The 16,513-nt window shown below is 41.9% G+C and overlaps 1 protein-coding gene across 1 annotated transcript in view; it reads left to right on the plus strand.

Moving 5' to 3' along the window:
- The window catches only part of FGD5 (FYVE, RhoGEF and PH domain containing 5), a 178,803-nt gene that overhangs the window by 107,715 nt on the left and 54,575 nt on the right, over window positions 1-16,513 (plus strand). Inside the window, exons 6-7 of the mRNA XM_063121407.1 lie at window positions 13,566-13,717; window positions 15,894-16,050. Of these exons, the coding sequence (XP_062977477.1) occupies window positions 13,566-13,717; window positions 15,894-16,050 (309 nt within the window). The remainder of the gene's footprint in view (window positions 1-13,565; window positions 13,718-15,893; window positions 16,051-16,513) is intronic.

Consider the following 16,513-nt stretch of genomic DNA (forward strand, 5'->3'; position numbering starts at 1 on the left):
GTAGATGGGATATGCTGGATTGACTGTGCTGGCACAACTGGACTTTTTCGCCTCCTCCTTCCCAGGGCAGCCTCTCGAGGCTCCTGAAAATGCTACACAAAGTGTCAAGTGACCCTGCTGAATGGGATGAGCAGTGGTGTGGGGGAGGACGGATCCCAAAAAATTGGGTAGAGGGACCTTCCATGGAATGTGCTTTCCTCACATGGAAAGGACCATAATCAATAATGTAATGTATAGTGTGCATGGGGGGTGGGGGCGGTATGCAGAGAGAGAAAGAGATTGGAAACACCTCATTTGCTATACTTCTTAATGCCGGTTTGCTATTAAAAGCACAGGAATGGAGCCAACCTCTCCCCCTTTGGCTGTTTTCCTCTTCCATTTCAGCCATTTTAGCATGAGTAGTTGTGTCAGCATTAGGCACAATAGTCTGCTTTTGTGATCTTTGAACAGGATATTTCTTGCAGGAAAAGTTTGTCCACCCTTTGACAAACTTATTTCTGTTTCATTATCACTGTCTTTGCCAATACAGCATTCAGAGGGGGGTGGGGAATGCTATTTTTAAATAATTTGTGTCTTCTCTTACATCTCAATAAAGAGAACAAAGTGCACACCACACCCTGCTTTAGCAGACGAACCCCCTTCTTATTTTCTCAAAGCCTCAGGAGCGCGTTTTCTCTCTCTCTCTGGCCCCGCTCTTCAAGCAAAGCAGATCACCATCCCATTCAACATAACAGAATCAGTTTGGCCTTTCAGCAGAGACCTTAATAGTTTGATTGATTGCCAAAATGATGACATTTCCATACACCCACTCTGCTATTCAACTGAAAGAGTGGAAACATTGTGTGAGCTCAAACTTTATATCAGCTGGTGTGGCTCAAAAATAACGAGTGTGATGATAATCTAGAAGCATAGCTGCTATTTATCCAGTTTTGATCACAGAACACCAACAAATTGTCGGGCAGGGAAACTGGGCAAAATTACTTTTGACAGGAGAAAGCTAAGGACAAGTTTATACATGCCATATTCGTCCTATTTATTTATTTATTACATTTATTACATTATATAAATAAATAAATAAATAAATAAATAAATAAATAAATAAATATGCAATAACACATTTAAAATAACAAAAACTGAAGGACTAAAATGCTCGGGAGAATAAAAAGACCATCACCTGGCACTGAAAAGATCACAATGTAGTGCCAGATGAGCTTCTCTGGGAAAGGCATTCCACAACCAGGGTTTGATAACTGAAAAGACCCTCTCCTCAGTAGCTACTTGCCTCATTAGATTTGGCGGGGGGCACCCAGAGAAGAGTCTCTTCCTGGGGTCCAGGAAGGTATATATCCTATGATGACTGCAGCATCAAGAACTCACACATAATCCACCACCGAGCTAGCAATGCAGAGAGAACTTGCATTATCACTAGTGATGAATGAACTTACCCCAGGTGAATTACTTAGTTCCTTGGATTATAATAAATTTACCCATGTAAGCCTGGACAAGAGTTCTCCTTTAAAATGTACATTTGTTCTGCATAACTGAGCCTTTGCATATCTTGGAAACTGTAGTTTGGAAATATGTAGTGTATCTTGATGTCACCACACTATGTACCACCTTCCTGATTGGTTATTTTCCCATGGCCTCTCACAGAAACACTACATCCATCAACACCACATTTACTTACTGAACAAAATAAAAGAAAGTACTGTACAAATGACAACCCAAATCCACTCCAACAAGAGTAAGAGAGAGATGTTATACCATGACGGTTTACCATAAGCAAGAAAATGGGTAATTCAAATTCGTGCACACGTGGAAATAACATTGTTTAGATGCAGACTATGCATGCTCAGAAGCTCACAATCAATTCCAAACTTAATACTGAATTTGCAAAATACTGGTCCTGATTTGTTAAAAAGGTGAGCATTATGAACAGGAGAAGTTCAACTAGCAAGCTGACAAATCACAAATTTCGGCAGCTTCAGTAACTATCACTGAATGCCACTTCAAATGAAATACTTTCCAGTGGAGTCAGAGAGCACATTAAACTGTCAATCCCCATCAAGCACTGAGTAACTGAGTGGTGGAAAATCAAGTGAAAATAAGTGATGCAAATGCATGTTAGCCTGTCCTAGAGACCACTTTTACATGAGATGCCAAAAAGCGGCTTTGATGGACCTGTATGCTATTTGCACCACATATGAATGTTAATCTGGGATCAAAAAGCAGCAAGCTATTTAACATAATTCTCACCAATGTCTCTTTTTCATTCTATTAAATAACAATTTAAGTGCCATGTATAAAAGCATACGCTAAGAGGACATGGTAACAGTTCAGTGCCCCTTATTATCTATCTATTTATTTATTTATTTAGCACCATTAGTGTACATGGTAATACACACTTTCCAATAAGTTTAAAATTTTAGCAAAGTGGATTTAGGTTGGATATTTTAATACACATCCTCATTCTAAAAATAACTGCAAAATGTACCTAGTGAAGATATAATAATTTTTGTCCTGCAAGATTTGCATTTAGAGAATGAGGCAATTGTACGGAAATGGACAAGATGATTAGTGATTCTGTTAGTCCTGTGATTCTACTAATACTGATGAGGTTCTTTGGAATATGATCATAAATTAGAATTTCTCCCTCAATTTATTTATTTTTACTTTGAATTAATTTGAAACCTGAAATTATTTCTGTGGGTGTATTACAAATTAGTTCTACTCTGAAGTTAAACCTCAAAAAGCTGAAACTTCAGAAGATTGCTTTTCTTGCACAGTGTAATCATAACTATTACTCTTTGATGCCTGTTGGATTTGATAGAAAATAAACTGTACCCCACTATGTTGTTGAAACTAATAATGTTGTGAATGTACATTCATGCACAATTGTACACAATTTTATTTAGCTGCTGACAGTATTCTCCCTGCTATTGGTAGAATTATTACGATCCCTTGTTGCAGGCAATCCAGATGACTTCCCTCAAAGTTATGCTTCTTTTGCAGTAGAAATACTGGATTTTCCAAGCGCTCAAATCACAGTAACATTTTCTGTCTGATCCCGTGAACCTCGGTTTGAGCACAGTGTTGCGTAAGATTGGGCTGCTCATCTCAAATGCTGTGTGGTTTTGCTTTGTGGAATCAGATTTCTTTGTCCCACATTTTGGAAATCTATTATGCAAGACTACCAATTATCTATAGTAATAAAAGAGGATGTGTGTGTGTGTGTGTGTGTCTGTCTGTCCATCTTTTAGTATCATAGCATCAAGACCATGAAACCTATACACCTGAAACTGGGTATGCTTACTGAGAGGGCCCCTAGGGATGTGGACCTCCAAGTTATTTTGTTTTTAAAATGCATTCTTTAATTTTAAATAATTTAAATGTGTCTATGTGGCTGAAGCCTGTATTAGTATCATCAGCCACTAGGGGTAGACTTCCCTAACCAACAAAGAGCTTTGCAGTCCATACAATTTGAAGCCAGGGGAGATTAGGAAGCTAAGGGACACATTTATATGGCTCCCTCCTCCCCCCTGCTGTGAGGCACCCCTCCCCACTGAGAAATGTTGTGGACAGATCCCTCCCTTAGGGGCTATAGGTGTGCACCGTGACAGGAGCCATGCCTAGGGGTGCCAGAGGGCATGCCTGTACCCAGATGGGGTGGACACACTATGTCCAACTCTGTCAGCTGTGTAATTTTGCTTGAAGGTTTTGCTGTATCAGAGTAAGGGTTAGTCTAACCTGTGTGAAGCTGGGACTGTTAGTTAATCTGTATATATAAAAGCCAGTTTCCACCATTGTGTTTCACTCTCCCAGCATCCGGTCACACTGTAGCTTCACAAAGGAACACAATCCAGGATGGGACAATGCATATTGGAGCAGGCTCGTTCCTTAACAACTGGGCTTCTCCAGGGGGCAAAACCTATCCGTCAGCCCTGGATAGCCCAAATCTCAATACAAGACAAAGCAAAACGAAAATGCACCTCTCAATGATTTCACATCTCCCATTTGCAGGCAGCAAAATGGGAGGACCATCCTGGGAAATTTTCAGGAGATGGAATTTGCCAGTGGCCATAATTTAAACCAGGATAGGCCACCTCATGTCCTTAAGTTGTTGTTGTTCTTTTTGGATAACCCACAACTCCCACAATACTTGGTCATGGGCCATGCTACATAGAGATGATGAGTGTTGTACTTCAAAACATTTGGAGGGCCTCGGGTTGCCTGTCCCTGCTTAAAATTACTACTGGTGATGCCAGAGCTGCTCTCCTAGTGGCTGCCCTGCCCCAAAAAGTCCTGTTACCACGTTTGCTCAGGACATGTATCTTAAACTTGTCTGCAAACTACTTTTCCATATTCAAGGAATAAGCCCTTCAGGAAGCCGGACCATTCCCCCTCACATACACATCCCAGAGTGGTGCTATGCAGTGATATAGTCACTCTGACAGGGGCTGCTGGGGGAAATATGTCTGCTAGCAGGAGCTGCCATTTTTTCCTCAGAAGCCTCTGTGACATCAACTTACACCATCACTCTGGGATCTTTTGGGGATCGAAATGGGCACCATTTGGTGGCCACTGGGAGAGCAGCACTAGCTGCAATTATCATAGAATCATAGAATAGCAGAGTTGGAAGGGGCCTAAAAGGCCATCGAGTCCAACCCCCTGCTCTATGCAGGAATTATGTTTAAGCTGTCCACTCATTTCCTTCCCTGCCTCTCCAGATTTGCTGGGGAATTTTGCCTCCCTTTTGCTACTGTCTGCCATGGTCCAAAATTTAAGCTGAAAATTCTCAGTTGAGAACTTTTGCCATAGCACTGCCATAAGCCCTTCTCCTCCCCTCCTCATCAACAGACTACCTGCCATAATTATGGGCATAAATAGTTTGATTGCAGTACAAAACAAGGTTAGACTTTAAAACATGAAGACCGAAACTAATATGTTCATACAATGCAATATATGTTACTAACATAATGAGATTTGAGCCAGTAATAATTAACTGGAAATGCTGGGGAGAGGTATTGAGTGATGAGCCAAAGCAAGCATACTTTCTTCTGCCTTGGATTTCTTGGACAGTGTTGAAAGTTCTGTTGGACTAATCAAGTGCTCGTTTTGCTAATGAAATCCTTCAATGAATGGGAGAAGTCTAGCCAAATGAAAGGACTACTTCGAACGTTATGGTGCCCAAAGCATTTGACAAAAACATAGAGGCATATAGCTTCTGAGAACAATGGGCTGTTTTCCGTTTCAATTGGCTGATTCATTTATTTTTCTGTTTCTTCATTTTTTCCTAACCAGCAGGTGGGAAAAGAACTTTTTATGGATCTTTACAGAGGGAACAGGAAGCCAAAAATGGCTGTTGAGCTGCTTGGTGTCCCTCATTTAAACACTTAAACACACACACACACACACACACACACACACACAGTGTGTGTGTGCCAGCCCCACTTGGCACAGGGCCAAATATTTTGCAAAGAGCCTACTGATGCAGTATTTCAAATATGCATTCTACAGTTTGCCAGTGCTTGAACTGATTGGGGTGGGGTGGGGAGGCTACGTGCGCATGCACAGACTGAGGTCAGGAACCATGACCTAGATTCTGCCCAGCAGTTGGAGGAAAGCAGACAAATTGTGTCTGTTGTGTTACAATTTACTGCAGCATCTCCTGCTAGAAAGACAAAAAGAGAGATTTAAGAACATTGCTGTTCTGTGCAAGTGCAAGGCAGCCTCAGTTGTGCTTGCACTGGCTTCTTTCCTATGGCCCATCAAAACACTGTATTAGTTGTATGCCAAGAGCTGGTCAGGAAAGTTTCTTGGTAACTGTCCACACTTGTAGCACTTCCTTTCTATGATGACTCACCAAAGTCTAAACCAGATCATTTCCCAAGAAGCCTATTAGATCTTCTTGGTGTTAGTTTTAATGGTATGGATAAACTGATATTTTTAATTCAACATAGGGTTGGATCCAGACTTAGTCTTGCTTCAAGTGGACCCACTGAAAATAATGTGACAGTTAGGGCACAATCCTGTGCCTGTTAAGACTGGAAAAAGTCCTACAAGACCTAGCATTCACCAGCCAGCATGTGGTTAGTCTTATGAAACAAGCCAACTTCAAACCTTGATTTATGAAGCTGGCTTGTTTCAATAAACCATGGTTAAGATTAACCATACTTTAGAGTTTGGGCATAATACTAAACTGTGGTTAATGAAAATGGACGTAATCTCTTCTTGCATGGCATAGTGAGTGGGGAAATGCACAAGCCCAGTGCTCATTCACATAATGAAAAAACATAGTTTTTCATTATGTAAAATGCAGTCATTACCCTGGTTGACAGGCTTGGAGCTTGAAGAGGCAGGCTGTGTCAGACAAATCCAGGTGATGTAAATTAGATAAAATCTAGTAGGACAAGTTGACTCAGTAGGATAGTATAAGAGTGTCAACAGACAAGTGTTTTATCACACACTCATTACTGCCCACTCATGTCTTTTCACATGTCCTTTAGCTGAAACCATCCACCTCCTGTGCATTTCCTGCTCCTTCTGGCCTTTGTTACGCCACAAAATAGATCCCTTTAAATCTGTATTGTTGTTGTTTTTAAACGAAATGTCCCACCATTTTTTGCTGTGTGCAGGAAAAGCCGCACGTTAAAACTTCCTGTTTACTTCCTCTTTCTTTTCCTTTGTGAAGAAAGATGAAGTATCATGGGGCAGTAGTGGGGAGGAAAGCAACGGTAAAGAAACATGATTTCCCCCCATCTGATGATGCTCTAAGTCAGGTTTAGTCAACTATATGTCAGGTGAAAGTCAGCCAGTTCATGATAAGTCAGGACCAGCCAAGCCAAGCCATTTTACCACAGGCTTAGTCTTGGCAGGTTCAGGCAAGCAGCAGTCAGGACCATGGATAGCTCCCAGTGTGCTCAGTTAGCTGAGCTCAATAAAGATGTTGTCTCAGCAAAGGACTGCAGTCAATCGAAGTCTTAAAAAGTCTGGCAATGCTTGGTCTTCCAGTGGCACCATCCCAGTTGGACGCTAATTCAAAAAGAGTCCATGGATGCTTTTGCAGTCTCATGCTCCTACACAGCTGAGACCAGGAAAAACTGCATGGGAGAAGGAGGTTCCAAGTCTCTGCCTGAAATGGGATAACCTGTAATCTATCTAAAATCTAAGACCTCCTCAGGATAATGCTGGGTCTCAGAAGTAGGGGACATGACAGTCAGCGATGAATTGATACTTCCATCATTTGGAACAGAGAGAACTACAAAAGGCTGGAATTCAAATTCTCTTGCTTAGTTAGAGACCATGTCATGTTTATGTTCTGAATTCTATAAACATGAAATTACAGCTGTAATTTTTAGAGACAAAAATAGTGCCAGGAACTTGCACTCTGGGTTGAATCCTATGAGCAGTTAAGAATGTAACAGCACTAGATCTTTCCTGTATTTTAAATCTAGGAGGAAATTTTGTTGACCAAAAGACTGTTTTGTGTCTTTTATTTTTTTCTTCCTTTTTTATTTGAGCTGTGTTTTTCAGATGATGGATTTGGAGGCCTTTCAGGTATTGTGATTGATTGGAGTTATTGAGACTGCAAAAGTACTTTACCTTTGATTAATGATTTCCTGAGCCTTTAGCACTTTAGGCAACAGCATATTTTTTATCTTTTTTGAAATGGATTGTTATACCGATTACTATTGGACTTCAGTTTTGGGAAATTAATCATTACAAGGCTAGCTATCCAGACTTCTGGAATTAAATCATTCCTCTGAAAAGTAATTCACACACTAATCAAGGCAATTAATGATTAATTTAATTTGCTGGGGATATATGAGAAAGTAAAACTGGACTTTCTTGTTACTCAGCAGTCATATTTAGTACTGTGAATTTTATTATTATTATTATTATTATTATTATTATTATTATTATTATTTTGCAGATCTGGGGCATTGCTTTATTGGCTGTCAATGATATGATGTATAGTGAACACAGAGAAATAAATCGAGAGTAATTGATGGATATAAAGCTTAGACGGCTGTCAGTACCTTTTGACACATACATTACAATGAAGGCTCACACTAGGTATAAAACCAAAGTACCACTGGAGTGTCTGGAGTAAAGAGGTTAAACAAATAAGATGTGCTTATTACAAGGGGGCTACACCATGACACCAACTTACAGTTTTCTAACAGTTCATTTATGTGCTCTGATGCCATGAAACATTGGAGAGTGAGGTACATTGCAGAGAGTCAGTGGGGGAAAGTGTTCACTGCCCTGTGGCTGCACTGTAAAGCAACTCAAGTTAAAAAAGACAAACCACTGCTGACCACAGCATTTGGGAGGCCCTCAGCCATGCTAGCCCCACTGCCCACCCCCCACAACTTGGAAGAAGTGGGACGTGTGAACTGAGAATTCTCTTTCATTGTATCTGATCTGGATACTGTGTGCAAGATTTGATCCCTCGCCTTTAATGTGAAATGATAACATGATGTCACCAAGACACGGCATAGTGCTCTTCCTCTTCTGTTTTCACTCTTACTCAAGAGGTTCAGAGTGATGGAACCAGCACCAGAGACTGAGTGCATATCCCTGCACAGCCAGCACCCAGAAAACTCCGAGACGCCTCGGAGGGCCCGAATTTTGCCTCGGCTGAGGCGGGTCGGGAACCCCCGAGGCAGCCCCGAGGTGGATTGGGGCTGCTTTGGGGGCTCTGGGTCAGCCTCCAAGGTGGATCGGGGGGTCCCTGCACAGCCCAAGTACAGAGTAACAGGCCAAACTAATCTGAGATCAAAAGGGCTGCATATTTTTGGAATGTATTTATGGTTCTCTACGGTTGCTTGAAAGACTGGAAACAGGACGCATGGTAAAGTGGCAAAGTAAAATACACAATTTTGATGTACACTGTTATTAATGGTAGAGGAAGATAGAAGGAAATGGGGCAAACATTTGGGCAATTCACCCACTGCTGTAAAGTTGTGGTGGAGGAATTGGTATCCTGTAGAAGGTTCGCTTTTACTTGGTGCTTTGTAGTTGCTAGGGAAAGGAAATGTGGTTTCTGAAAGCACCCATAAAATTTAGAATTCACTCACTGAAAGCAGGAGTGTTTGATTTTTGCGGCCTGTCAAACCCATTTTATATTGCTACCTCAGTGTATCAAGTATAGCATCCTTGGACGAGATATGTGGCCACAGTAGTTTTTAGAGCATTCTCTTCCTTTCACATCATGTTTTCCCATACTATATACAGTGACTGGGAAATGGTTGAGAAGATGGGGGTCTTGCTATTTCTATTAACTCCACTGAATCTCATGCTTTCAATGGATTGTTAAAACAGCTGCATTCCCTTCCACCAACCTATCCATTAACTTCCTAAATTTTAGCTCACTCCTTATACCAACCTTCCCCAACTTAGTGCCTTCCAGTGGCCATGCTGACTGGGGATAATGGAAGTTGTTGTCCAACACATCTGGAGGGGTCCAGATTGAGGAAGGCTTCCTTATAGGCCCCTTCCAACTCTACTAAGTTGTGTTGTAAGAATTCATTGACCATGAGTTAAAGAGCAGACCATGGGTTATGCAAGGGATTTATACAACAACTCCCAGGTGGGGGTAGAATATGCAATGTGGCAGCTGAATTGCCCCTTAATTGCCTCTTATTTAGATAGCTTTTGTCCCCTTTGGGGAGGTATTAAATTGCCTGTTCCATTCTATTTTTTCCTTTCTTTTATTTCCATTATAATGAAACAGAAAAAGAAATGGAAATAAACTAGTAATTTAATATATCCCCTCCCCAGTGATAAGGGATTAGAGTTGACTAAACAGGAAAATTAAGGGTTAATTTAGCACTAGTGTCCCAGCCATGCTGACCAGAAAAGCAATAAAACAGGTTGAACCTGCAAGTAGGAAACGTTCACTTTAAACTTAAAAGCTGTAGCAGGACTTTGCTACAACCCCAACTGCAACAGCATAAATCAATTGCCATAAATCAGATCTGGGGTGGGGGTGGGGGACATGGTAGGACAAAACAACAAACAATGGAATGCAACCATTTAACATTGATGTGTGATTGAAGAAAGGGTGGCAATTCCAGGGAAAGCTGCTAATGTAGAAGCAACCATACATGTACAGTACAAAACCATGTGACACATGAAAAGAGTGACCGAAGGGGCAAGAGGAAAAGTGCCTGTCATGAAAACGTAATGAAAGAAACAGGATATCCTCTGGTCAGCTGGAAATACCGCTCCTTCCACGGCCAAATCCTGCTAATGTTTCCTACCAGGCATATTCCTGGTATTAGCTAGTGTCGTTTGATATTCCAGGTAGCTTGGTCTATTGCAAGCGTTAATGGTGTTTCTCCCTCCAACACAAACAGCAAAGGAAGGTCAGATCAGGACAGATAATCATTTCTTATGGAACCCGGAAACTTTGTAACATCCACATCTGCTGCAGCTGCCCTCAGCGAGGAACAACTGGGAGTTTTCAAACTCCGCACTTTCACAGGGCATCTCTTTTGAGCCGGCTCTTCAGTTAACAGCTTCCACTCTTCCTCCTTCAGTCACTTATTCTTTCTTTCTTGTGCAATAAAATCTCCAGACACTTCCATGCTTTACTGGGATACAAAGACAGGATTGGGAAAGCACTGGATGTTGTTGTTTTTTTAAGTGATTCCATATGGTCCTCCAGTGCGAGCAGAAGCTTAAAATGTGCTTCCCGTTCCCCCCAGTGTACACTTATTTTTGTAGACAATGTAAGATCCAGTTATTTTCCCCATAAAGATTACATTGGCAGAAAATGAGAAATTTTGCCTGCGAGAGCCTTAACCTGGGCCAGAACAAGGAACACCCAGCTGCCTGGCTCAGAGTCCTCTCCAAGCGTATCCGCTCCAGGGGAATAAAGAAGAGAATTTATACCCATGACTAGTTTTGCAGGTTACTGGCCAGGCACAATAGAAATACTCCGCTAGCTCTTCTCTGCACAAGCCCTACCATGCTTTGTTACTGTAAGAAGGATAAAGACAGTAGTGTTGGCATTTTTATTCAAATACTAGTGCAGAGCACCATGAACATAATACTAGCACAGAGCACCATGAACCAGCATGTTCCTGGTAGTTCCACATGAACCCATGGTCCAATTGGAGTCCACAAGGAGAAGAGCCTTCAGTGTGGTGGCCTCCTTCCTATGGAATTCCCAAAGTTGTATTGCTTCCGGCATCTCCTGAAAACATCGTTCCTTCAGGAAGCTTTCCTTGAATGACTGGCTGCTGTTTTACCAAAACTCAGGTTTTATGAGAACTTCGTTCTTTTAAAAATAGTAATTTTTAAATTGGTGTTTTTATCCTTTTCTTCTGTTTGTTGTTCACTGCTCCAAAAACTTTTGGATGGAGAGTGTGGAAAAACTGCTTGTTTTTCCTCCTAAACCTTCTCCTCATCTCTCATTCTCTCTTACTGTCAACGATGTCACGCTCTCTCCGGTCAAGGAAGCTCGTAGTCTTGGCTTTATATTTGATTCCTCGCTCTCCTTTATTCCTCATATCGAGGCAGTAGCTAAATCCTGTCGTTTCTTCCTGTATAATATTGCCAGGATTCGACCATTTTTGTCTGTCTCTTCTGCCAAGACTCTCGTTCACGCACTGGTTATCTCTCGGTTGGACTACTGCAACCTTCTTCTCTCTGGCCTTTCCTCGTCTCACATCAGTCCGCTGGTCTCTGTCCACCACTCTGCCTCTAAGATCATCTTCTTGGCCCGCCGCTCTGACCATGTCACTCCACTTCTGAAATCTCTTCATTGGCTTCCAATTCACTCCAGAATCCAATATAAACTTCTCCTGCTGACCTTCAAAGCTTTTCACGGTCTAGCTCCTGCCTATCTCTCCTCTCTCATCTCACACTATTGCCCCGCTCGTGCTCTCCACTCCTCTGATGCCATGCTTCTCGCCTGCCCAAGGACCTCCACTTCCCTTACTCGGCTTCGTCCTTTTTCTTCTGCTGCCCCTTACGCCTGGAACGCTCTTCCAGAACACTTGAGAACTACCAACTCAATCACAGCTTTTAAAACTCAGCTAAAAACTTTTCTTTTCCCTATAGCTTTTAAATATTGAGTTTGTTCTGACTCTATACTGTTAGCCTCACCCTACCCGGTGCCTGTTTACACTTCCCTGTGCCTGTTTGCATTCTCTTTCCCTCCTTACTGTTTACTACAACTTTATTAGATTGTAAGCCTATGCGGCAGGGTCTTGCTATTTACTGTGTAATCTGTACAGCACCATGTACATTGATGGTGCTATATAAATAAATAAATAAATAAATAAATAATAATAATAATAATAATAATAATAATAATAATAATAATATATAAATATTGTAAATAAATAAATTAATAAAATAATGGGTCAGATTTGGCACTGAGGCTGTGTCTTCATCTCATAGTTCCCTCCTCACCCTCTCTTCTCCCTTTGCATGCTCTGATTTCAATCTACACTTCCTCTTTGGTTGGCCACTTAAAAAAGAAATACATCACCAAAAAAAGGGCACTGATTTGCATAAAATTTACGTAGACTTATTTACATGGATAAATACAAATCTAGACATAATGGGTTGGATCCAGATTTAAGCTGAATCAAGTTGCTGGCAGAAGTGGACATCCTTGTCCCTTTTTTCCCCTGCATCCCCCTGAAAAGGCTACACAGAGAGTCAGGAGATGAGCTGTGGTGGGAGATTCCCCAAAAACAGGCAGAGGGATTTTTTGTGATCGGAACCCTTCCTCTTGTGGAAAACAGATCCTTGATCCAATTACTATACTTTAAATTACTATAAAAATACAAAACACCTCACCATCTATAGTGGGGAAGATTGTGTCCGGATGACCTCTGTGCCTACTCAGTCTGCTGTCCAAGCTCTAAAGCAGCCTTCCTCAACCTGGGGCGCTCCAGATGTGTTGGACTGCACCTCCCAGAATGCCCCAGAGCTGGCTGGGGCATTCTGGGAGTTGTAGTCCAACACATCTGGAGCGCCCCAGGTTGAGGAAGGCTGCTCTAAAGTCTTAAATATGAAGGCAAGGAGCTGAAATTTGATGCATAAAGTTAAGAAAGCTTGTGAAGAGACTTCTGGAGACAGGTGATATTATTGTGGTGATAGAAAAAGAGTGATGATTTTAGCAGAAAGATTCTCTTTAGCAATAACATTGTGAGCAAACAAACAAACACCAGATCATTGTCTGACCTGGTCCAGTTCTCTCTGATTTCACATGAGGGGCACCCAAATGAAAGCACCTCAGTGCCGAGATGATGCCTCACCTCTTTGAGAGGGTTGTAAGCTGTTGGCATAGGGTCACTTGCACCACATCAAAAGACTGTATGGCATCAGAAAACGATTATTTGAATTGGCCTTAACTTGGTGGAAGAAAAGTGAGATAACAGGAGGGAAAGACAGTAACATTAGTCAAGAGGAGAAATGACTTAAGACATGGACAAAAGTTTTGGTACTGAAGGACAGATTTTGAAGATGATAGAAAGCAAGATATGGAGTACAGTTCGGCAAACAGCCTACAAACAGTATTCCAAATAATGTGTTCACAGGATTTCCACGAAGCCATCTTGAAAGTGCTGGGAGATGAGGATGACAATGACGATGAACAAGCAAAGCTCAAGGAAGGGTTGAATGAGATCCCAGAAATCTACAATTTGCACCAAGAAATACTGGGAGAGCTGGAAGAAAAGGTTCTCAACTGGTAAGTAATCTCCACGTCACCCCATGGGCAGTTTGCTGCCTTTCTGTGCAGCAAGGGGACACAGGGATGTTGGGTTATTGTGCCAGAACTTTTCTCTCTCTGGAACTCTGTTTGTGCTCAGAAAACAAACACACATCACGCAGGTCTTACACAGCAGAGCTGGTTTATTTCCTTCAGGCTTCTGTGCAGTCCAATTCAGATCAGTTCAGATCAGCACACTGAGGCATACACAGAGAGCAGTGATCAGAGAGCAGTGATCAGTAAGCAGTGATCGGAGAGCAGTGATCAGTTCCATTTTACACAAGTGAGAAACTATATACACATCTTACACAATTCTTATCTACATTACATACAGCTGTGATGAGGCTAACTTAGAATCTTGGCAAGGTTCCCAGAACAGCCTCTATCTCAAGGTAATTGCCCACAGATAGAATTTCTCTGTTTAACCCTGAGATAGCCATACACACACAATTTTAATGACTAAGCAAGTATTTCTTTTCATATACTTAACAAGGGAGCCCCATTCTCACTGCGCAGCATGGAAAAGGGGAACCTGGGGAGAGGCAGGCCAGATGGGCTGGGAGCCCAGATGGGGAAGTCCTGCAAGCCTGAGGCTCCCCATGCCTTCCCTTTATAACTGTCACAGAAACATGATAGCATTATTTAATCCAGATATGATGCATTTAAGAATAATATATTTGGCTACTCAAACATGGTTCAGTGGTTTCATCTTCAATGGATTCTAGATGTCGCTCTAACTGAACAGCAGAGGAGATACCTTTTGCTGGAACACTAGGATTCTAGCAGTAGAAAGGAGGTCATAGAGATTTTGTACAATATCTGTGTAAGGAGAGGGAGAGAGGCAAAATCTACAATGTGGAAGCTAGGTGTCTAACTAGTGCATAGTACTGGGATTTGTTTGTTTGTTTGTTTGTTTGTTTGTTCTGCCTTTCCTCCAAGGAGACCAAGGCAATGTACATGATCCTCCTCCTCTCCATTTTGTCCTCACAACAACCCTGTGACGTAGATTAGGTTGAAAGTCAATGACTGCCCCAAAGTCACCCAGTGAGCTTCATGATTAGGACCCGGATCCCCCCAGTCCTACTCCAACACTCTAACCACTACACCACACTGGGTCTCTGTTACAGTTGTCCTGAAAGACCTGCACTAGTTGCAAATTGCTTTCCAGACTCAATTCAAGGTGCTGGTTTTAACATTTAAAGTCCCAAACAGCTTAGGCTATCTAAGGAGCTGCCTGTCTTGTTATAATCCTGCCCAGTTATTAAGACCTTCAGGAGAGACCCTCTTGAAGGCAAAGACCAGTTTGTCAGGCGCAAGTGAAAGTGTTTTCTCCTGTGTCACTCCCAATTTGAGGAGTGTTCTCTTTCAAGAACTATGCTTTGCCTCCACTCTCCTGGCTTTTAAAAGGGTGTGAAGACACATCCTTTTAATTCAGCCTTTTAAATTATGTAGTTGTTTTAATGCTTTAGTGTTTTACTGTTTTCAAGGTTCTTGGTTGTTGTTTTTATCATTTTAAGGTCTAATTGTATTAAATTGTTGTGCACTTCCTTGATGGCTTAAGGGACAAGGAAGTCCACTTCTGCCAGTGACTTAATAAACAAACAAACAAACCAAAAGGGATAAGGTGTCAACTTTTAAAATAAATAGAACCTGTTTTCCTTCCATCGAGGCAAATGCAGCCAACCAGCCATATCCTGGGTTAGATCCAGGCTCTGCATTCTACAACAAGAAGGGCTCTGCTCATGGAATGCCCCTTTGCCCATCCTTCCACATCTCACCTTGCTTATTCAACAGGGACTCCTGTGTTGCCTTTTCAGGGGCTCGAGGGTCTGCCATGGAAAGCCATGGAGGGGGGAGTCTACTTCCACCAGCACAGTTGATCCAGCTTAAATCTGGATCCAACCCATTGGATCCTGCCAAGTGTGTGATAATTCCCTTGCAGTCAAAAGGTTTACTGAGTTGTTGCTGGACTGCATTCAGATCGGAACATTGCAAGACATGTACACCTGCAGTGGAAACAAGGACTGCTCTTCACAAGCCAATTCCTTTGGGATATGTCATGAAAAGCTAATGAACGGGAATGTCTGTAAGCAGCATGGAGTAGGCCTGAGGGAGCTTTCCTATTCCTTCTTTGCTTGTTCTTATGTGGCTATAGGGAAGAACATCAGAAAGTGGCCGACGTTTTCCTCTCCCTAGAATCAAGGTTCAGGCACCACACGGCTTACATTATGCAGTTTGACAGGAATTTGGCTTTGCTGGATGAAGGCCGTCTGAAATCTTCCCAGCTGGATGCTGTCTTTCGAGAGTTCGAGGTAAGGCCCCTTTCGGCTCTTTCCTCACACTAATTCGTGGCTGTGTACCTCATTGCTCTTGCTCTCCCTCCCTGAGGTAGCCTGTCTTCTATTTCAGCAGAGCTTAAACTGGGCATGGGGGGTGGTCATGATAACTCAGTTCAGAGATTGTTTTAGATGGGGGGGTAAGTCTAGAGGAAAACAAGGACATGTAAAGGTTATGTGCTCACCTTCCTGTGAGCATAGAAGTGTAAGAAGAACGAGTGTCACCTATTCCTTTTATGCATGTGTTATTTCAGAGAATTTCTGTACTGCTTTTCATTTAAAAATAAATACACTCCAAAGTGGTTTTCTACATAAAATTATGATAAAATACAATAAAGCCAATCATTAAAAAAAATGAAACCATGATAAAAGCAATACAATCTTATTAAAATAACCAAGGGTAGCTGACAGTGTTAGCCTTCAGGAAAATGGCTCGGCA

This window comes from Elgaria multicarinata, chromosome 3, assembly GCF_023053635.1.
Source record: "Elgaria multicarinata webbii isolate HBS135686 ecotype San Diego chromosome 3, rElgMul1.1.pri, whole genome shotgun sequence".
In the NCBI taxonomy this organism is placed as follows: Eukaryota; Metazoa; Chordata; class Lepidosauria; order Squamata; family Anguidae; genus Elgaria; species Elgaria multicarinata.